The sequence below is a fragment of the Myxine glutinosa genome, chromosome 1, assembly GCF_964187855.1.
Source record: "Myxine glutinosa chromosome 1, kmMyxGlut1.1, whole genome shotgun sequence".
In the NCBI taxonomy this organism is placed as follows: Eukaryota; Metazoa; Chordata; class Myxini; order Myxiniformes; family Myxinidae; genus Myxine; species Myxine glutinosa.
The window spans coordinates 8343129-8366211 of record NC_136261.1 but is presented as its reverse complement, the minus strand read 5'-3'; the positions used below and the strand labels follow the sequence as shown (position 1 = coordinate 8366211).

Below are 23083 nucleotides of genomic sequence, written 5' to 3'. Positions count from 1 at the left end.
TCCCATTTTCGAAAGGCACCATCCTCTACTCAACCCCAACACACACTGCAAACATGGATTTAATCGGACAAGCCGTTCTGCTCGAAATTGAGGGAAACCAATTTCAAGATGGCTGCCGTGGCGGCCATATTGAAAATCGAAACGCGCCCATTTTCGAAAGGAACCTTCCTCTACTCAACCCCAACACACTGCAAAAATGGATTTAATTGGACAAGCTGTTCTCCTTGAAATTGACGGAAACCAAAAGTTGACGGACGCCCGGACGCCCACCCGCCCGGACGCCCGCCCGGACGACGCCCGTGATGACAATACCCCTTAGCCCATTGGGCTGAGGGGTGAAAACGGACAGACAGGGGTGAAAACATAACCTCCACCTTTGGTGGCGGAGGTAAAGATGCACGTTCTTATTTACGCTTGTGACGTCACAAACACGCCGCTCAAAACGAAATCAGCAGTGCGCCTTCCCGCTTCTTGGTTTTAAATGGTTTACAAAACGTGGATTACAGTGGTCGTGGGTGAATTATCGAGGGTCTTAAATATGGACTACCGGTAGTGAAGGTTTAAATGGGGAGCGGGATCCTTTTGTACCACACGGAGATGTACACGGAGATGAAGATGAAGCCAGCAACACCGGCGATGAAGAACCGCTGCAGGTCTAGTAAGGCGCCGTGGTCCTGCCAACGGTCTAGCGGGGACGGGGAGCGCAGCCAGCGGCGAAGAGCGCCCGGTTCGTCAAAGTCTGGCCCTGCGGGAAGCATGATGGCCCGGCCCGTGCCCGGCCATTCACTGGGCCCGCGACGGCGCATGCGGTGTGAACCGGTGTGCAGCGCCGGGATGTTAGTGCACCACGCAGCCAAGAAGCACAATGTCCTGGTAAAGGGAGGACGGGGACATATTGCAAGAAGGATTCACCGTGGAATGTCGGGAAGGCGCGTCACATACAGGTGCAGGTACAGGTGCAGGTACAGGTACAGGTAGGTGTCAGGTGTGCATGTCATTTGATACCGCAGGAGCGATCTCGAAATTGGGTTTGGGTGGTGAACCGACAGGGTGAGCGCTGGTTATCTGCTTCTCCATATCATCTTTGTTACCTTGGGCCATTTAACAATTGAACCCTCTGTGTTGCCTTGGGCCAGTTACCTTGAGCCAATTGCCAGTTCAACCCCCCTGTTACCATAGGCCAGTTACCAGTTGAACCCTCTGTGCTAACTTGGGCCAGTTACCACTTGAACCCTCTGTGCTAACTTGGGCCAGTTACCAGTTGAATCCTCTGTGTTGCCAGTTATCAGTAGAACCATGTGTTGCCTTGGGCCAGTTACCAGTTAAACCCTCTGTGCTGCCAGTTACCAGTTGAACCCTCGGTGTAACCTTGGGCCAGTTACCAGCTGAACAGTCGGTGTTACCTTGGGCTAGTTACCAGTTGAACCCTCTGTGCTACCAGTTACCAGTTGAACCCTCGGTGTAACCTTGGGCCAGTTACCAACTGAACACTCGGTGTTACCTTGGGCTAGTTACCAGTTGAACCCTCTGCGCTACCAGTTACCAGTTGAACCCTCTGCGCTACCAGTTACCAGTTGAACCCTCAGTATTACCTTGGGCGAGTTATCAGTTGAACCCTCTTTGCTATCTTGGTCCAGTTACCAATCAAACCCTCTGTGCTACCTGTTACCAGTTGAACCCTCGGTGTTACCTTGGGCCAGGTACCAGTTGAACCCTCTGTGTTGCCAGTTACCAGTTGAACCCTCGGTGTTATCTTGGGCCAGTTACCAGTTGAACCCTCTGTGCTACTAGTTACCAGTTGAACCCCCCGTGTTACCTTGGGCCAGTTACCAGTTGAACCCTCTGTGCTACTACTTACCAGTTGAACCCCCCGTGTTACCTTGGGCCAGTTACCTGTTCAACACTTGTTGTTACCTTGGGCTAGTTACCAGTTGAACCCTCTGCGCTACCAGGTACCAGTTGAACCCTCTGTCCTACCAGTTGCCAGTTGAACCCTCTGTGCTACCAGTTACCAGTTGAACCCTCTGTCCTACCAGTTACCAGTTGAACCCTCAGTATTACCTTGGGCGAGTTATCAGTTGAACCCTCTTTGCTATCTTGGTCCAGTTACCAGTCAAACCCTCTGTGCTACCTGTTACCAGTTGAACCCTCGGTGTTACCTTGGGCCAGGTACCAGTTGAACCCTCTGTGTTGCCAGTTACCAGTTGAACCCTCGGTGTTATCTTGGGCCAGTTACCAGTTGAACCCTCTGTGCTACTAGTTACCAGTTGAACCCCCCGTGTTACCTTGGGCCAGTTACCAGTTCAACACTTGTTGTTACCTTGGGCTAGTTACCAGTTGAACCCTCTGCGCTACCAGGTACCAGTTGATCCCTCTGTGCTACTAGTTACCAGTTGAACCCCCCGTGTTACCTTGGGCCAGTTACCAGTTCAACACTTGTTGTTACCTTGGGCTAGTTACCAGTTGAACCCTCTGCGCTACCAGTTACGAGTTGAACCCTCTGCGCTACCAGGTACCAGTTGAACCCTCTGTCCTACCAGTTACCAGTTGAACCCTCTGCGCTACCAGGTACCAGTTGAACCCTCTGTCCTACCAGTTACCAGTTGAACCCTCTGTGCTACCAGTTACCAGTTGAACCCTCTGTGCTACCAGTTACCAGCTGAACCCTCTGTGCTACTAGTTACCAGTTGAACCCTCGGTGTTACCTTGGCCTTATTCCACGCACGCACCACCCACGGCTGTCTCTGTTTAAAGCTGATTAAGTCGTGCCTGGTGAGCTGGGCCCTTTGTTTGTGACGTCATAACGCTGCGCGGAGCCGGTTTAATGTAAGCTTTTGTTTCCTCACGTCCCGCCACGATCAATAAGTGCTTTGTGTTGCTGCCATGAAGTGTCGACGGAGCTCGGTTAGGGGGTCCAACTACCGCTCCACCGACCGTCCCCCATACGAAGCCAGCCGCTTTGTGACCCCACAGCTACAGCAGTCACAAAATATAAAACCAAATCAAATGAGAAATTCCACCCACAGAATGTGACTCATTGTACAAATCTCAGCGAGAGAATGGAACTGGGTACAATCCCGGGATGAAACACCGAGCAACTGCTCTAAGTGAAACGTTCACCAAGCACGAGCAGCGCAGCCTCGGCCTGTGGGACTCGTAATTTGTTATCTCGCCTTGTCAGGCCTTTCGCTAATTTTACTGCTGCCCGTGTGCGAGGTTTGCATCACGTCGGTGGGAATTTTAATGATCCCGTACGTGAAGTTTCGCGCCCAGACGGTGCTCGTCGCTTCGGGAGCTTTTGTTTCGCGCACTCACGAACACATCGTGTGCGACCTGTGCCATGGAATCTATCAAGGTAATTCCAACATTTGGGAATGCGCAATCTCCAATGGGGCCAACCGAACCCGGGAGGAGACCGAGCACGTCCTGTAAAAGTTGTAACAAACCTGTGTTGTGTACACCTTATACTCTACCTGCTCACCTCACCTACTGCTCATAGGATCGTACTCTCTCTCTCTCTCTCTCTCTCTCTCTCTCTCTCTCTCTCTGGGTGTGCTTACAGGTGTGCTGCGAGCGATGTCACAGCGACGTGCACGACAGGGCCGAGTGCATGGTTACGACTTACGTGGTGCTCAGTGTCTCACCTGGATAAAGCGTGCTGCAGAATATGGGATAAAGTATCTCACCTGCACATGTCTCACCTGGATAAACCGTGCTCTTAAATACAGGATAAATTGTCTCACCTGGACAAATATTACAAGATAAATGTGTCCCACCAGGACAGCGTGCTGCTAACTGTGGGATAAAGTGTCTCACCTGGACAAATTTAAGGAATACAGCATCTCACCTGGACAGAACATACTGCTGGCTTTGGGATAAACATATTATTCTCATTGGTTACCGATCAATATTACTGTGATTCGAGTTATAGTGAGGAACATAAAGGTAAGCATTCACAACCACAAAGCAAGCATCATCTCCCACACCGGGTCTCACTTTAACCTGCAACCAAATGGGGTATAGTGGTGGCCTAGTGGTGAGGGGAGATAAACGGTATAAAGTGGTGGTTCTCGTGGTGAGCACAGCCAGATGGGGTACAGTGGTGGCTTAGTGGTGAGGGGAGATAAACGGTATAAAGTGGTGGCCGAGTGGTGAGCACAGCCAAATGGGGTACAGTGGTAGCTTAGTGGTGAGGGGAGATAAACGAGATAAAGTGGTGGTTCTCGTGGTGAGCACAGCCAGATGGGGTACAGTGGTGGCTTAGTGGTGAGGGGAGATAAACGGTATAAAGTGGTGGCCGAGTGGTGAGCACAGCCAAATGGGGTACAGTGGTGGCTTAGTGGTGAGGGGAGATAAACGGGATAAAGTGGTGGCCTCGTGGTGAGCACAGCAACATGGGGTACAGTGGTGGCTCTAGTGGTGAGCACAGCAACATGGGGTACAGTGGTGGCCCTAGTGGTGAGCACAGCAACATTGGTACAGTGGTGGCCCTAGTGGTGAGCACAGCAACATGGGGTACAGTGGTCGCCCTAGTGGTGAGCTCAGCAACATGAGGTACAGTGGTGGTTCTCGTGGTGAGCACAGCCAGATGGGGTACAGTGGTGGCTTAGTGGTGAGGGGAGATAAACGGGATAAAGTGGTGGCCGAGTGGTGAGCACAGCCAAATGGGGTACAGTGGTGGCTTAGTGGTGAGGGGAGATAAACGGGATAAAGTGGTGGCCTAGTGGTGAGCACAGCCAGATTGGGTACAGTGATGGCCTTAGTGGTGAGCACAGCAACATGGGGTTCAATGGTGGCCATAGTGGTGAGCACAGCCAGATGGGGTACAGTGGTGGCCCTAGTGGTGAGCACAGCCAGATGGGGTGCAGTGGTGTCCCTCGTGGTGAGCACAGCAACATGGGGTACAGTGGTGCCCCGAGTGGTGAGCACAGCCAGATAGGCTACAATGGTGGCCCTCGTGGTGAGCACAGCAACATGGGGTACAGTGTTGGCCCTACTGGTGAGCACAGCAACATGGGTACAGTGGTGGCCCTAGTGGTGAGCACAGCAACATGGGGTACAGTGGTCGCCCTAGTGGTGAGCTCAGCAACATGAGGTACAGTGGTGGCCCTCGTGGTGAGCACAGCCAGATGGGGTACAGTGGTGGCTTAGTGGTGAGGGGAGATAAACGGGATAAAGTGCTGGCCTCGTGGTGAGCACAGCCAAATGGGGTACAGCGATGGCCTTAGTGGTGAGCACAGCAACATGGGGTACCATGGTGGACATAGTGGTGAGCACAGCCAGATGGGGTACAGTGGTGGCCCGAGTGGTGAGCACAGCAACATGGGGTACAGTGGTGGCCCGAGTGGTGAGCACAGCCAGATAGGGTACAGTGGTGGTCTTAGTGGTGAGCACAGCAAAATGGGGTACAGTGGTGGCCCTAGTGGTGAGCACAGCAACATGGGGTACAGTGGTGGCCTTAGTGGTGAGCACAGCAACAAGGGGTACAGTGGTCGCCCTAGTGGTGAGATCAGCAACATGAGGTACAGTGGTGGCCCTCGTGGTGAGCACAGCCAGATGGGGTACAGTGGTGGCCCTAGTGGTGAGCACAGCAACATGGGATACAGTGGTGGCCCGAGTGGTGAGCACAGCCAGATGGGGTACAGTGGTGGCCCTAGTGGTGAGCACAGCAACATGGGGTACAGTGGTGGCCCTAGTGGTGAGCACAGCAACATGGGGCACAGCGGTGGCCCTGGTGGTGAGCACAGCCAGATGGGGTACAGTGGTGGCTCTAGTGGTGAGCACAGCAACATGGGGTACAGCGGTGGCCCTGGTGGTGAGCACAGCCAGATGGGGTAGTGTGGTGGCCCTAGTGGTGAGCACAGCAACATGGGGTACAGTGGTGGCCCTAGTGGAGAGCACTCTGGTTCGGTATTCCCAAGAACGTGGGTTCAAACGCAGATGAATGAAGAGACCAGTTTTATCAATTGGGATTCTGGAAGTCGACCCGAGTTTCGGGTGAATCAGATCGTAATTAAAAACCCATCAGGATTGTTTATGACCTTCAACGACAGGTAATCTAACTGCCTGGTCTGATCTCCAGGTGACACCCACCGGTCAACACTTCGAAAATTGGTCTTAATGCCCTCAGGGCAACGTGTAATGGGCACGACAATGCTACCTTTGAAAAGCCACAACCACCCAAAATCCCTGCAACCGAAAAGGAAAGGAAAAGATGGTTGAGCCATGGCTTCCACCTGGACCATATCCCACACCTGTCCTTGGTACACCCAAGAACCAGTTTTCTCTTTCGTGTGTGAAGACCAAAAATCACGTGCTTTTTGTACACAGAACGAGGTGGCTCACCTGGATATCTTGATCCCCGGGATTGTCCTTCTCCGTGTGCCCCTTTATCGGTTATCGCCCCTTAAGTTGGTTTGGAATCTGAGGCCATAACACCTTGGTTTGCAATATTCCATTTTGGGTCGAGTGACTCACATGTGTCACCATATAGATCAATAACAAGCTAATACACCTGGCCCATCTCCTCCACCGAAGATTAGAATTGCAAAAGATCTGGTAATGGATCCAAAATAGATCATTCTTCCTTTTGCATCTTAATCAGAGAGTGAAGTATCAGAATGTGCCCTGGTGGAGGATTTATTGAAACATTCGATGGTATTCATAGAATACTTACCCCGCACAGTCACCTTGGTGTGGAGCCAACCCTTCTGTTTTTGGAGGGTCTTTTTACATTCATCCAATATGGCTGCCAGACCACGTGAGCGATTACATCATAAATTTACATTATCTAATATAATTGTTGCATAGATAACGCTCAATAAATTTCAAAATGATCAAACTATACGTTGTACTTGTCGAATTATGACGTCATAATGAAAGCAGCAATGATGTCATCGTTAACACCTATTCCCCATGCGGATTTCTTTACAATAAGCCACATTTCACATTTTTTCCATTTATCGGTTTTGGAGATATTGATGTGCAACGCTTTGGTTTTTTTTCCAAGATAACGCCTCCACCACGTAACCTATGACGTCATAATTATCATTAGAAGATTCTACAGGATGAGGCACTCCTATGGTGAAAATTTTGTGTCCATCGGACTAACAGTTGCAGAGAAAAACAATTCATACTGATCGGATCAAGCGTTACACTTGTCGAATTATAACGTCATAATGAAGGCACCGATGACATCATGATTAACACATCTTATTCCCCATGGGGAGTACTTGACAATAAGCCACGTTTAATTTTTTTTCCATAGAGCGGTTTCAGAGATATAGAGGTGCAAAGGTTTTTTCAAGATGGCGCCCATATCACGTGACCTATGACGTCATAATTATCACTAAAATTATACGAGAGGAGGCGCTCCTATGTTGAAAATTTCCTGTCAATCGGACCAACAGTTGCAGAGTAAAAACAAATCATACTGATCGGATCAAGCGTTGTACTTGTCGAATTATGATGTCATAATTAAGGTACCGATGACATCATCATTAACATATCTTATTGCCCATGGGGAGTTCATGACAATGAGCCATGTTTAAATTTTTCATATTGAGCGGGTTTGGAGATATAGAGGTGCAACGTTTTTCCAAGATGTCGTCCAACGTGACCTATGACGTCATAGTTACGAACAAAGATTATATAGGGGAAGCGCTCCCATTGTGAAACTTTCATGTCAATCGGACCAACGGATTCCGAGAAAGTGAATATTTCAAAATTGCAGACACACACGTACGTGCTACGTACACCACATGTACGCACTCGATCGCTTAACACCACTTTTCGCTTCATGAGCGCAGGGCAACTAGAGGCTGTGATATGAGATCGCTGATGGTTCCCGATATAACCAACTCTGCCTCATAATGGAGGAAAAAATAATTAAATAATGGAAAAACGAAATCGTGAAAAATTGAAAAAATATTTAAATAATTGAAAAATAAAAAATTGAAAATTAAATAATCTTGTCGACTTATGATGTCATAATTAAGGAGAGCCAGGTAACAATATCTCCACACTCTCAAGACTGAACTCTCACACCTGTTCCTCTCGTTCAAATCCTGGTGGTGTCTGGTCAAATCTGTTTTCCTGGTGTTTGTTCCCCTTCCATCCCCTCCCTCACCTCAAATGGCCACACAGGTGAGTCAGGTGACACTGCCCATCATAAGGCTGAATGTCTCAACTCTGTGTTTGCTTCGCAATCTTGTGTCCCAAATCCATCGCTCTCAATCTTGTGTCCCACCTTAACCAATCATTCCAGGCTGATTCTGGACTCCGCGTCCTTCTCTCCCGACAATGTGGAAATAAAGAAAGCAAAGAAGAGAAGCACAGCTCAAGGAGAGGAGTTTTGTGATTGAGTTATGGGAGAGCAGACATTCCATCAGTAAGCACAAGGAATTGTGCACGGACAACTTCCAGGTGTCGTTCGGCCATATTGATGACGTCACACTCCCTACTGGCTCCGAGATGAAAGCGAACGTCGTTTGGGGTTCGGGATTTCACAAGGAGATTAAGGATGGGGGGTTTGTGGTTCTGACCCCCTCCCAGATCCACCCATGAGGAATGGGGGGTTTGTGGTTCTGACCCCCTCCCAGATCCACCCCCGAGGGATGGGGGGTTTATGGTTCTGACCCCCTCCCAGATCCACCCCTGAGGGATGGGGGTTTGTGGTTCTGACCCCCTCCCAGATCCACCCCTGAGGGATGGGGGGTTTGTGGTTCTGACCCCCTCCCAAATCCACCCCTGACGGATAGGGGGTTTGTGGTTCTGACCCCTTCCGAGATCCACACCTGAGTGATGGGGGGTTTGTGGTTCTGACCCCTTCCGAGATCCACACCTGAGTGATGGGGGGTTTGTGGTTCTGACCCACACCCAGATATCACTGCAGTCGAGAACATGCTGTATCGGCCTCCAGGAACCATGTTGGGTCCAGAGCTGTCAGTTTTTGTGATGAGGAATGGTTAGAAAAACATGGATGTTCACATTACACAAGATTACCTGACGATACGAGCAAAGTTTGATAATACGGCAGGGACAGGACAGAATAGATGGATCGACGTTGTTGGAGATAAGAGGGGGTGGACGAGGAGTTGGACGGAGTCAAAGAGAAAGAACAAACAAGCAGACATGGGGATGAGACAGGTTAGACATTATGCAGTAAGATGAACGAGGAGGAAGACAACGTTTGACGTAAACAATGGGATGGACGAGGAGGCAGACAACGTTTGATGTAAACAATGGGATGGACGAGGAGGCAGACAACAATTGATGTAAGCAATGGGATGGATGAGGACGCAGACAGCATTTGATGTGAACAATGCGATGGACAACGAGGCAGACAACAATTGATGTACATAGTGGGATGGACGATGAGGCAGACAACAATTGATGTAAACAGTGGGATGGACGAGGACGCAGACAACATTTGATGTAACAGTGGGATGGACGAGGACGCAGACAACATTTGATGTAAACAATGCGATGGACGAGGACGCAGACAAATGATGTACATAGTGGGATGGAGGAGGGGGCAGACAACAATTGATGTACATAGTGGGATGGAAGAGGAGGCAGACAACAATTGATGTAAACAGTGTGATGGATGAGGCTGCAGACAACAATTGATGTAAACAGTGGGATGGATGAAGAGGCAGACAACAATTGATGTACATAGTGGGATGGAGAGGAGGCAGACAACAATTGATGTAAACAGTGGGATGGACGAGGATGCAGACAACATTTGATGTAAACAATGGGATGGACGAGGAGACAGACAACGTTTGATGTAAACAGTGGGATGGACGAGGAAGCAGACAACATTTGATGTAAACAATGGGATGGACGAGGACGCAGAAAACATTTGATGTAAACACTGGGATGGACGAGGAGGCAGACAACAATTGATGTACATAGTGGGATGGACGAGGAAGCAGACAACATTTGATGTAAACAATGGGATGGACGAGGATGCAGAAAACATTTGATGTAAACACTGGGATGGACGAGGAGGCAGACAACAATTGATGTACATAGTGGGATGGACAAGGACACAGGCAACATTTGATGTTAACAGTGGGATGGACGAGGAAGCAGACAACGTTTGATGGAAACAATGGGATGGACGAGGAGGCAGACAACATTTTATGTAAACAATGCGATGGACGAGGACGCAGACAACAATTGATGTAAACAGTGGGATGGACGAGGAGCCAGACAACAATTTATGTACATAGTGGAATGGACGAGGAGGGAGACAACAACTGATGTTAACAGTGGGATGGACAAGGATGCAGACAACATTTGATGTAAACAATGGGAAGGACGAGGAGACAGACAACGTTTGATGTAAACAGTGGGATGGACGAGGAAGCAGACAACATTTGATGTAAACAATGGGATGGACGAGAAGACAGACAAGGTTTGATGTAAACAATGGGATGGACGAGAAGACAGACAACATTTGATGTAAACAGTGGAATGGAAGAGGAGGCAGACAGTTATCGATGTAAACTGTGGGATGGATGAGGAGGTAGACAGTTATTGATGTAAACAGTGGGATGGACAAGGGTGCAGACAACATTTTATGTAAACAGTGGGATGGACGAGGAAGCAGACAACATTTGATGTAAACAATGCGATGGACGAGGACGCATACAACAATTGATGTACATAGTGGAATGGATGAGGAGGCAGACAACAATTGATGTAAACAGTGGGATGGATGAGGAAGCAGACAACGTTTGATGCAAACAATGGGATGGACAAGGACGCAGACAACATTTGATGTAAACAATGCGATGGACGAGGACGCATACAATAATTGATGTACATCGTGGAATGGATGAGGAGGCAGACAACAATTGATGTAAACAGTGGGATGGATGAGGAAGCAGACAACATTTGATGTAAACAATGCGATGGACGAGGACGCAGACAACATTTGATGTCAACAATGCGATGGACGAGGACGCATACAACAATTGATGTACATAGTGGAATGGATGAGGACGCATACAACAATTGATGTACATAGTGGAATGGATGAGGAGGCAGACAACAATTGATGTAAACAGTGGGATGAACGAGGAGGCAGACAACAATTGATGTAAACAGTGGGGTGGAAGATGAGGCAGACAACAATTGATGTAAACAGTGGGATGAACGAGGAGGCAGACAACAATTGATGTAAACAGTGGGATGGAAGAGGAGGCAGACAACAATTGATGTAAACAGTGAGATGGACGAGGACACAGACAACATTTGATGTAAACAATGCGATGGACAAGGACGCAGACAACAATTGATGTACATAGTGGGATGGACGAAGAGGCAGACAACAATTGATGTAAACAGTGGGATGGACGAGGAGGCAGACAACAATTGATGTACATAGTGGGCAGGACGAGGAGGCAGACAACATATGATGTAAACAATGGGATGGACGAGGAGACAGACAACGTTTGATGTAAACAGTGGGATGGACGAGGAGGCAGAGAAAGTTTGATGTAAACAGTGGGATGGACGAAGAGGCAGACAACATTTGATGATAATACATCAAACTGTATTGATGACGTCATTGTCAGCGTCATCGAGTAACTTCTGCATCTGTCACGTGCAGGACAAAGACATTCATGTACTTCAACACGAATGATATAGGACATTGATAGGCAATGGATGAACATAGTGTCATCCGTAGGTACGAACAAATGCAATGGAACATGGGGTTTGACCCCCGAGGACTGAGTATCCTGGCATCGGGTGGGTCATGTTCCACTTTCATTGTTGTGTTTACCTTTCTCTACCTTGTTATTATACACTCTTCCGTGGCCTCGGTTTCACGTCACAATCGGTGCTCTGTGTGCTTTATAATTCATTTATTTATTTCTTTTATTACTTGTGAAAATCGAACATTTTTCAAGTTTCTTTTTTTTCAACCATTTTTCAAAGTGTCTTGTGCGCTATTCTGTCTGTCTGTCTATATGTCAATTGCCTGCAGGTCACAATTTTAAACCGATCTTCACAAAACTTCACCAAATGGTAGAATTTGTGGTCTGACGAAATCCTATATATTTTTGAGGCCAAAAGGTCAACGTAGGCAAAAGGTCAACCACTTTTTTTGAATTTCTAAAATCCTCAATTTTAATCCGATTGCCTTGAAATTTGAATAGGTTTTTGATATCAGCGAACGGAATTCAACCACCAAATATTTTTGAGATCAGCATAGGCCAAAAGATCAACATAGACCAAAGGTCAAAAACAATTTCATATTTCTAAAATCCTCAATTTTCATCCCATTGACTTGAAAATTTCATGGGATTTTCATATCAGCGAACTGAATTCAACCACCAACTATTTTTGTGATCAACATAAGTCACAAGGTCAACATAGGACAAAGGTCAACCACTTTTTTTCAAATTTCTAAAATCCTCAATTTTCATCCGATTGACTTGAAATTTGAAAAGGATTTTCATCTCAGCTTACTGAAACCAACCACCAACTATTTTGAGGTCAAAATAGGCCAAAAGGTCAATATAGGCCAAAGGTCAACAACAATTTCAAATTTCTAAAATCCTCAATTTTCATCTGATTGACTTGGAATTTGAATGTGATTTTCATATCAGTTAACTGACTTCAACCACCAACAATTTTTTAGATCAGCGTTGGCCAAAAGGTCAAAATAGACCAAAGGTCAACAACAATTTCAAATTTCTAAAATCCGAAATTTTCATCTGATTGACTTGGAATTTGAATGTGATTTTCATATCAGTTAACTGACTTCAACCAACAACAAATTTTTAGATCAGCGTTGGCCAAAAGGTCAAAATAGGCCAAAGGTCAACAACAATTTCAAATTTCTAAAATCCTCAATTTTCATCCGATTGAATTGAAAATTTCATGGGATTTTCATATCAGCGAACTGAATTCAACCACCAACTATTTTTGTAATCAACATAGGTCACAAGGTCAACATAGGACCAAGGTCAACCACTTTTTTTCAAACTTCTAAAATCCTCAATTTTCATCCGATTGACTTGAAACTTGAAAAGGATTTTCATCTCAGCTTACTGAAACTAACCACCAACTATTTTTGAGGTGAAAATAGGCCAAAAGGTCAACATAGGCCAAAGGTCAGCAACAATTTCAAATTTCTAAAATCCATAATTTTCATCCGATTGACTTGAAATTTGAATGGGATTTTCATATCAGCTCACTGAATTCAACGCCAACTATTTTGAGATCAGTGTAGGCCAAAAGGTCAACATAGGCCATAGGTGAACCACTTTTCTTCAAATTTCTAAAATCCTCAATTTTCTTCCGATTGACTTGAAATCTGAAAAAGATTTGCATATCAGCTTACTGAAACCAACCACCAACTATTTTTGACGTCAACATAGGCCAAAAGGTCAACATAGGCGAAATTTCTAATATTGTCAATTTTCATCCAATTAACTTAAAATTTGAAGACGATTTGCATATCTGGTCACTAAATTCAACCCCTAACTATTTTTGAGGTCATCATATGCCAAAAGATCAACATAGGCCAGATTTTTTAAATCCTCAATTTTCATCCGATTGACTTGAAATTTGAATAGGATTTTCATATCAGCTAACTGAATTCAATCACCAACTATTTTAGAGATCAAAATTGGCCAAAAGGAAGTAGAGTAAAGATTTGGGTTACGAGAACACCGGCACTTGTTAAATACTTGCCGATTTACCAACACCAAAAACGAAGAGAGAGAACAAACATCGCATGACAAGTTCCTACTTTGCCAGGATGATACTCCGGAGCCACTCAGGAAGTCCATAATGTCATCCATAGAGATACTTATGTCTGCTCTCCAGTGCAGACAGGATGATTTCTCTGAGCCACTCAAGGCAGACATGAAGACATGAGACTCCTTGGATGTGCATTGGCATCCCGATTGTCCATCTTGTCCTTCTGAAGCTTTAGGATCTTGCGCAACAGAACCTAAAATGTTTGCGAGACGGTCCAGATCCAAGTCGGAAGGTTTTGACTGGTTTAGGTTGTTGTTTTTTTGTAGAAAGAAATACTCCAAGAGGGTAAGGGCACTGATCAATGCATGCAAATTTGAAGTCTGTGAATCTATTGAAGATGCATCATAGGCACGGGACGATGGATATGTAAGGTATACTCCATGGTGTGAACAATAAATGGCCCTTTATCGGATGAGGCAAGATCTAACATCAAACTACACCAGCAATTATAATAGGCCTAAGGTTAACCACTTTTCTCAAATGATCTAAAATCCTCAATTTTCATCCGATTGACTTGAAATCTGAACAAGATTTGCATATCAGCTTACTGAAACAAACCACCAACTATTTTTGAGGTCAACATAGGCCAAAAGGTCAACCTAGGCCATATTTCTAAATCCATCAATTTTCATCTGATTGGCTTGAAATTTGAAGTGGATTTGCATACTTGGTCATTTAATTGAACCACCAATTATTTTTTAGGTCAACAGAGGCCAAAAGGTCAACATAGGCCAAAGGTCATCAACTTATTTTCGGGATTTTGCAGGTATCGTGCTATGCACAACATATTTCTTGTTTCTTTGTTTATTTGCCTGAAGTTTGTGAGTAAAACCACCTCCTTCCCTTAACTCCTTCCTCTCTTCCACAATAAAAAAACCTTTATATTGTGAGAGGGGTTGGTATTTGAGTGATCACCTGAATGGGGAATTAGTCTGGGAGTTGGGTTGTACAAATTAATATTTATCCCCAAGCTTTTTGACAAAAACGTTTCCACATCACAATATCTGTCTGTCCGTCCATCTGTCCGACACACTATCTACTCCTTAACGGTTGAGCAGAAATTCACCAAACTTGGTAGTTATGATCACCACATGGAAAAGAAGGTGCAAGAGTAGTATCATTTTGGCCCCACCCACTGTGGTGGGGTCAAAAGGTCGAATACCAAAAGGTGCAATTACGGGCACATTTTCAAACATTTCATGAAACTTTGTGGAATCAATTTTGGGGGATGCCCGAAATATGTAACGACTTATGGATTTGATCCTGGTTCATGCCCCAGGAGGTGGAAAGTTCACAGGGGTCAAAGGAAGATTTTTTTTAACTCAAAATTTGATATTGGGTCATTCCTGGTCGAACTTTTTGCTATCTTTCAACTTTCTTTTCGGTGGGAAGCATGGGGATTTGGCATGCCATCGACTTTGATCTAGTTCTATGTTGCTGGTATAAAAAGAAAGTATGGCGAGTAAAGATTTTGGTTACGAGAACAGCGGCACTTGTTACATACTTGCCAATTTACCAACACCAAAAATGAAGAGAGAGAACAAACATCGCATGACAAGTTCCTACTTTGCCAGGATGATACTCCGGAGCCACTCAGGAAGTCCATAATGTCATCCATAGAGACACTTATGTCTGCTCTCCAGTGCAGACAGGATGATTTCTCTGAGCCACTCAAGGCAGACATGAAGACATGAGACTCCTTGGATGTGCATTGGCATCCCGATTGTCCATCTTGTCCTTCTGAAGCTTTAGGATCTTGTGCAACAGAACCTAAAATGTTTGAGAGACGGTCCAGATCCAAGTCGGAAGGTTTTGCCTGGTTTAGGTTTGTTTGTTTTTTAGAAAGAAATCCTCCAAGAGGGTAAGGGCACTGATCAATGCATGCACATTTGAAGTCTGTGAGTCCATTGAAGATGCATCATAGGCACTTAGGAATGAGGTGCTGCCACCAAATTAGGAATGAGGAGATGCCACAAAATTAGGAATGAGGTGCTGCCACCAAATTAGGAATGACATAGAGAGGTTTGTACAGACTTGGCATTTAATATGGAATATTTTTTTTGTGGGGGTGAACTTACTTTTCAAGATGACTTAGAACCAAAAGTTCATTGGAATTATGTTGAAGTTATTCTAGATTTTGTTAATGTGACCTTTAAAAGAAACAAAAACCACATTTGACATTTCGAAGCAAATAAATTGATCCTTGAAAGTGATGTAAACTGATATCGAACTCAATTCACGGACAGTACTGTGTTAAACTTCTGTACGTTTTCCAGAAGTATCTCTTTATTTTGCACATTAGCCAAAAAAAAATTCAACAAAAACAAAAGTTAAATTACGACTGGGATTACGGACAGTAAAATTACAGTTCAGTACTTTGTGTAACCCCCACGAGCATTCAGGAGAGCACGTACACATCGAGGCATGCTGTTCACGAGATTTGCCAAGGTTTGGACAGGAATCGCTTGCCATGCAGTGACAATAGTCTGCTGCAATTCACACACAGAGGTCGGCTGCTGGTCCAAGTTGTCGATTTGACGCGTTAATTCTGCCCACAAGTTCTCTATCGGATTCATATCCGGGGACATGGCAGGCCACTCCATGTGCTCTACACCATGGTCAGCAAGAAAGTGTTGGATCATGCGAGCACGATGAAGCCATGCATTGTCATCTTGGAAGACAAAGTTTCCTCGAAAGGCTGCACGAGCAAATGGAAGCAATGTTTCTTCCAGAATGACCCTGTACTTGAACTGGTTCAGGTTTCCATTCAGAGCAACCAGGTCAATTTTGCCCCCTGCATGAAAAACAGCCAAAACGGTCACCCCACCACCTCCAGCTTGGACTCTTGGCACTATACAATCTTCGTTGTGGGCTTCATGCACTTGTCTGCGCACTCGGACACGGCCATCTTGACGATAGACCAGAAATCTAGACTCGACACTGAAGGTCACGTGATTCCAGTGTCCTGGCTGCCATTGACGGTGCTCTCTGGCCCACTGCAATTGGCGCTGGCTGTGTTGTCTGGTCAGGTGTGGCTTTCTCAGGGGACGCCTGGCACGAAAGCCTGCTTGAACCAGTCGTTGGTTGACTAGCCTTCTGGATACAGGCACATTTGTCAGTTGCTGCCACTCAGCCCGAAGCCGATTAGCTGACTTGGTACGGCCATTGCAGACTAACCGGTGCAGCTGGCGATCATCTCTCCTTGTGGTTCTGCATGGACGTCCTGGCCTCGGCATTGGAGTAGGGACACCCCTCTGATCATTTCGTTTAAGGATCTTTGACACCTGACCTTGAGTGATGCCATACTGCCGAGCAATAGCATGCTGTTTCATGCCAGAATTTCGTAAAGCCACCACTCCATGACAAACAGCATTGTCAAGTTGACGGACCATCTCCAGAGGAAGCGGCAATAACTTTTGTAGACGTGCAGCAGTTGTTTTCCACTAATACAGAACGCAACAACCCTTATATACCCGATTGTGAAGCCAATCGTCAAATGTACCTGTCTTTATATTTTGTCACGCCACCTGTGATATAATCCTGTTATTGACTTCTTGTTGCGAAAGACAATCAGTGACATGGTTCTTTCAACAAAGACATCACCGAAGGGTAAAAGAAACTCACCAGATTGATATACTGAGTTCAGAAAGTAAACCCGTCTCGAAAAAAATATATTCCATATTAAATGCCAAGTCTGTATATATGTTATGGATTATAGACGTGTTATTATATATCCACAATCAGACCCATCCAGATAGAGAGGTTTGTATATATGTTATGGATTGTAGACGTGTTATTATACACTACCGGTAAAAAGTTTTAGAACACCTCAATTTTTCCAGTTTTTATTGAAATTTAAGCAATTCAAGTCCAGTGAATAATATGAAATGGTACAAAGGTAAGCAGGAAGACAGACAGACCATTATAACCCTTAAAAGTGTAGGTCTTTCCTTCAGAGAAATTCCAAAGAAAGCCAAGGTGTCAACGAGTACAGTTTCCTACACCATCAAAAGGCACTTGGAAACTGGAGGAAACTCTTACAGGAAGAGGTCTAGCACACCCAAAGCCACAACAGCATCAGAAGACAAGTTTCTGAGAGTCAACAGCTTGCGTGATAGGCGGCTCACAGGACAACAGCTTCAAGCACAGCTTAACACTGGTCGAAGTAAGCAAGTCTCAGTTTCAACTGTGAAGAGAAGACTTCGAGCTGCATGTTTGACAGGTCGAGTGGCAGTAAGAAAGCCATTGCTAAGATGTCAAAATAAGAAAAAGAGGCTTGCCTGGGCCATGAAGCACCACCAGTGGACTACTGAAGACTGGAAGAAGGTCTTATGGACCGATGAATAAAAATTTGAAATCTTTGGTTCATCACGCAGGGTTTTTGTACGCCGTCGAGTAGGCGAAAGGATGGTTCCTCAGTGTGTGACACCAACTGTCAAATATGGAGGAGGAAGCTTGATGGTCTGGGGCTCTTTTGCTGGATCCAGAGTCGGCGACTTGCACAGAGTGACTGGCACCTTGAACCAAAAGGGCTACCACAGCATTTTGCAGCGCCATGCAATACCCTCTGATATACGCCTAGTTTGTCAGGGGTTCATCCTATAGCAAGATAATGACCCTAAACACACCTCCAGGCTATGTCAAAACTACCTTCGAGGAAAAGAACAAGACGGGAGGCTCCAAATCATGGAATGGCCAGCACAGTCTCCAGACTTAAACCCCACCGAGCTGGTTTAGGGTGAACTGGACAGAAAGGTGAAAGCAAAGCAACCTCCAAGTGCAACACATTTGTGGGAACTTCCGCAACAGTGTTGGGAGGAACTTCCCGAACAACATTTGATTTCCATTGTAGAAAGAATGCCACGAGTGTGTTCGGCGGTTACATCTGCAAAAGGTGGCTACTTTGCTGAGTCAAAAATTTATATTAAATTTTGTTAAACAAAATGATTCTATGATTTCTTTTTATCTCCAATTGTTTATTTGTTCTATTAGTCTAGTAGGAAGACTAGGTCCCCCTGCACCCCCCGGAGATATACTTCTAATCAGTGTTTCTAGATTGGAAATAATGTGTAGAAAATGACTAGCTATGGCCCCAAGCTGAAAAAATGTCCCACATACCATTTTTATGCAAATTACTGCTGCCATTATCAAAAAAACGATTTTTGACATATCTCAGCCAATATTGCAGATAATTGAAAAATGAAGGTGTCTAGACCCATGTTTTGAAGGGCATAGATCATGATAGAACTATTCATAACATGATTACATGTGTCTATGGTATACTAGTATGCATATTAATGCTGTAATTACAAAATAATCAGTTTTACAAATGATAAGGATACGTTAATACTGCAGATAACTTAACATGGTACATAAGGGGTCTAAACCCAGGTATTTTCAAGGTTAAATGTCAACAAGATGCTCCTGAGTCTTGCATAGGGGCGGGACATTGGCAGTAACATTGGTACCACTCAACTTTTCTTCCCACCATTGACTTTGTATTGCGAGAGATTTTCACTTGCTTATTTAAAGGTTTCTCACCCAGCCCACGTAAAATCTACCAACTCCTGCTGTTAACTCCCAAACATATTTTTTTATGTTATCCAATCACAGTGCAGAAATGACAGACTAGAGATCCAAATTAGTGCTGCTATAGCTGCCATTTTACATTTCCATCCATGTAACATGCGCGCTCGCGCGCTCGTATCAATTGGTAATGTCGCGCGCTCGTATCAATTGGTAACGTTGATGTTATTGAATACCTCAGTTGAAAGTTCAGTCTTCCATTCCATCTGTGTGTTGTTCTTGGTATTCATCCTCCAATCTAGCCAGGTAAGATGCTAACTATAATGTTACTCACACTCTTGACTTCAGTTTCTGCATGAAATCATAAACAGGCAGAATAACAGCTGAGCCAGCTAGCACCATGTTAGCTAACGTTAAAGCTAGCCTCATCTATGTACAGTATGTTCCTAATGTCGGTGTAACTTAAACTTTTGTTAATGCCAAACATGAGACATATCTGTTGACTTCTGTATATGAATTGAACCAGAAAGAGGCACGACAGCTGAGCTAGCTACAGTAACTTAGCACAATGTTTCATTGGCCTAGATAGCTAACGTTAGTGTGGAAGAATTTAGATGTTTTAGCTATTAGCACTTTTGATGCCACTAAACATGGTTTAGTCAGCTAAAAAGTACCCTAGTGTAGAACATGACTCAGAACCTCTGTTACCTCACTGAAAACTCAGAGCCTCCTTTCACAGGCACTTTTAACATCATTCGTGATTTCTTATTTGTCATTTAACAGTGATGGTAGACATCGACAGCAAGCATGCCCAAAAGAAAACGGAGTGTAGAACCTGCAGCCCAAAGCTCTCCTCCTACATGCATCCTTCATGTACCATCCATGTCTGATCATGGGGATTTCACGCCCCTCCGTAAAATTAAAGGATCTGCTTCAGAAAAACTGCAACTGCTTCAAAAGATCCGGGATAGACGTCTCAACCAACCGCATGACTCCCCATGTCGTATGCAATCAGTATGTGATCAGATCCCGGCAACTCTTCCTGATGACCTAGAAAGAGTAGGATATCACAGCAAGTGTTATAAGCACTTTGTCCGCCACTTTCATCGTCTGGGAGATGATACAGAACCAGGGCCATCAACCTCATCATGGCATCACTCTCCTCGTAAACCAGGAGGTTCTGCTGAACCCATCTTCCCGCCAGAGTGTATATTTTGTGAGAAAGTTGAGACCAAAGATGCTCATCGCAATACTGAGAGGCCTACAACCTTCCCATCCTTTAAAAACAAAGAAAATGCATGGGAGCAAATCGAAACACGGGCTGAGAAAATGGGTCTCTATCGACTCCATCGAAAGGTGAAAAACAAAGACCTCTTTGCATGTGAGGCCAAACACCATCCGTCATGTTTTAAAGCTTTCCGCACAGCATTCTACAACTATGAGCGTGCGATTCACAGAGCCGAAGCACCAAAGGAGCAGGCTTGCATGTCAGCCGCCCATGAAAAGGCATTCAACTCAGTACTGGAACACATTCAAACCCAGGTCATCCAGCAGAATAAAGTTCTACAGCTTTCTTCCTTGCGCTTGCTCTATGTCGAGGAACTGAAACTGAATGGATATGAGAACTCAAATTATCGGTCAGAGAAACTACTGAAACGCCTACAGAATGACCCAATCAAGGAGCATATCCACTTCACGAAGGTTGATCATGACAAATGTGATGTCATTTCTTTCTGGCTTGTGCACAGCTCAAACATAACAGTTTCCAATGCTCTCGCACGAGCATTCACACTCGGAAGCACAAACAAGAACCAAAATGTTGCCCTCCAACTTCGCCAGGGTATTCTACAGGCTTTCAGAGAGTGTAAAGACCAACCATGGCCACCAACAGCTGAAGACATGGAGCTCAATCCTGAAGACATCCTACCTCCAGACCTTGTCCGCTTTCTCAGCGTGCTAATGACTGGCAAGGAGGGCATCGAGACAGAAAAGGTGAAGCGTCTGGTCTTCTCCATTGGACAAGATCTGTGCCGTGCAGTGTCAGATGGAAAATGGAAGTTACCAAAGCACATTCTCCTCTGTGTGACTGTAAGGCTGGACCAGCAACCAGGAAGCCATATGACTTCAAAATGTTCCTTGCAAATGACGACAACAAAAAGCAGATGTGCCAGCTTCTTCTGAAAGTGTGGAGTGGACAAGAGGCAGCTACCAGGCTGGAGAGAACAGAGATGGCTGTGCTGATCGTGGAGGGGAAGGCCCACCAACTTGCCTCAACGAATGGCAAGGTAAAATTGAAAGCCCTTCGTGAATGGCGATTCAATTTGTAATTTTTCCTGAAAAAAAGGTGATTACCTGTGATGTTTGTCTAGATCTGAAACTGGCAGTGACTGGTGATTGAAATGCGGTGCCTTTTTGTGTTTCAGGTCGAGGTACGTGAACTCCCCACGATCTACAGCAACCAGGAAGAGACTGATACCAGGGTGGTTCTGTACCTCCATCATGCTGCTACCATCGGATACAAGAACGCTGTAGTCAGAACACCGGACACAGACATCCTCCTGATCCTGCTCCACCATGCCCACAACATCAAGCTGACGGTGTACCTGGATACAGGGTCAGGGAAGCATCGCCAACTTGTCAACGTCTCTGAGCTGGCAGAATCCCTGGGAGAGGACTACTGTGCCACTCTCCTGGGGTACTATGTGTTCAGCGGAGAAGACTGCACCAGTGCCTTCAAAGGGAAGGGAAAAGTCGGGCCCTTGAAAAAGCTGGAGAAGAATCCCAGGTTTCACAGGGCATTCGGTGAACTAGGTGACAACTGGGATGCCAACCCTGAGGTGGAGAGGCAGTTAGAAAAATTCACCTGTGTGATGTACGGCCAGAGTCGCGAGTCATCAGTGGACATTGTCCGTGCCAAGCTGCTACGAAAAATGGTGGGAGAGGACAAGACCCTCACATCCAAGTCCAAGGTTGATCTGGCTCGCCTTCCTCCATGCCAGTCTGCCCTGAAGCCGCACATCCAGCGTGTGAACCACCGCGTAGCATTGTACAAAAGAGCCGATCAACCTATCATCGAAAAGCCAAAACCTTATGAGGAGCAAGGATGGATAAGGACTGATGAAGGACTGTTGAAACCAATGTGGTCCAGTGGTCCCATCCTACCAACCTCACTGGTGGATCTTCTGAACACAGGAGAGCACGAAGAGGAGGAGGAAGAGGAAGGAGAAGAAGAGTTTGACTCTGACGATTTCGATGAAAATGATGATGACTGACTCAGTGTAGAATCACTAATGCTAATGATGTTTATCTAAAACAAGCAAGAGAAGAGTGGTCACATTGAGTGCTAGGACTATTTTGACAGTTGTAATATTTAGAAAAATAAAACTTTGTGTTAACGTCTGTGTAGACGGACCTTAATATGAGTCTATTATTTCGTAAAACTGTGATTATTTTGTAAATAAAGCACTAATTAGCATACTAGTATACCATAGACACATGTAATCATGTTATGAATAGTTCTATCATGATCTATGCCCTTCAAAACATGGGTCTAGGCACCTTCATTTTTCAATTATCTGCAATATTGGCTGAGATATGTCAAAAATCGTTTTTTTGATAATGGCAGCAGTAATTTGCATAAAAATGGTATGTGGGACATTTTTTCAGCTTGGGGCCATAGCTAGTCATTTTCTACACATTTTTTCCAATCTAGAAACACTGATTAGAAGTATATCTCCGGGGGGTGCAGGGGGACCTAGTCTTCCTACTAGAC

At 45.4% G+C, this 23083-nt stretch overlaps 2 protein-coding genes across 8 annotated transcripts in view; one reads left to right on the top strand and one right to left on the bottom strand.

Moving 5' to 3' along the window:
- The window catches only part of LOC137421233 (troponin I, slow skeletal muscle-like), a 98708-nt gene that overhangs the window by 31391 nt on the left and 44234 nt on the right, over nucleotides 1–23083 (bottom strand). For 3 of the 7 annotated variants that reach the window (XM_078781135.1, XM_078781245.1, XM_078781287.1), the window contains exon 3: nucleotides 589–870. The exons of 3 other annotated variants lie outside the window; for them this stretch is intronic. The gene's annotated coding sequence lies outside the window, so the exon portion shown is untranslated. The remainder of the gene's footprint in view (nucleotides 1–588; nucleotides 871–23083) is intronic. One more of the 7 variants, XM_078781320.1, reaches the window with a different exon arrangement.
- On the top strand, nucleotides 21492–22728 carry LOC144889704 (uncharacterized). The gene is made up of 2 exons (XM_078770888.1): nucleotides 21492–21596; nucleotides 21735–22728. Exons 1-2 carry the CDS (start codon nucleotides 21540–21542, stop codon nucleotides 22581–22583), a joined length of 906 nt encoding a protein of 301 aa, XP_078627014.1. The 5' UTR covers nucleotides 21492–21539; the 3' UTR covers nucleotides 22584–22728.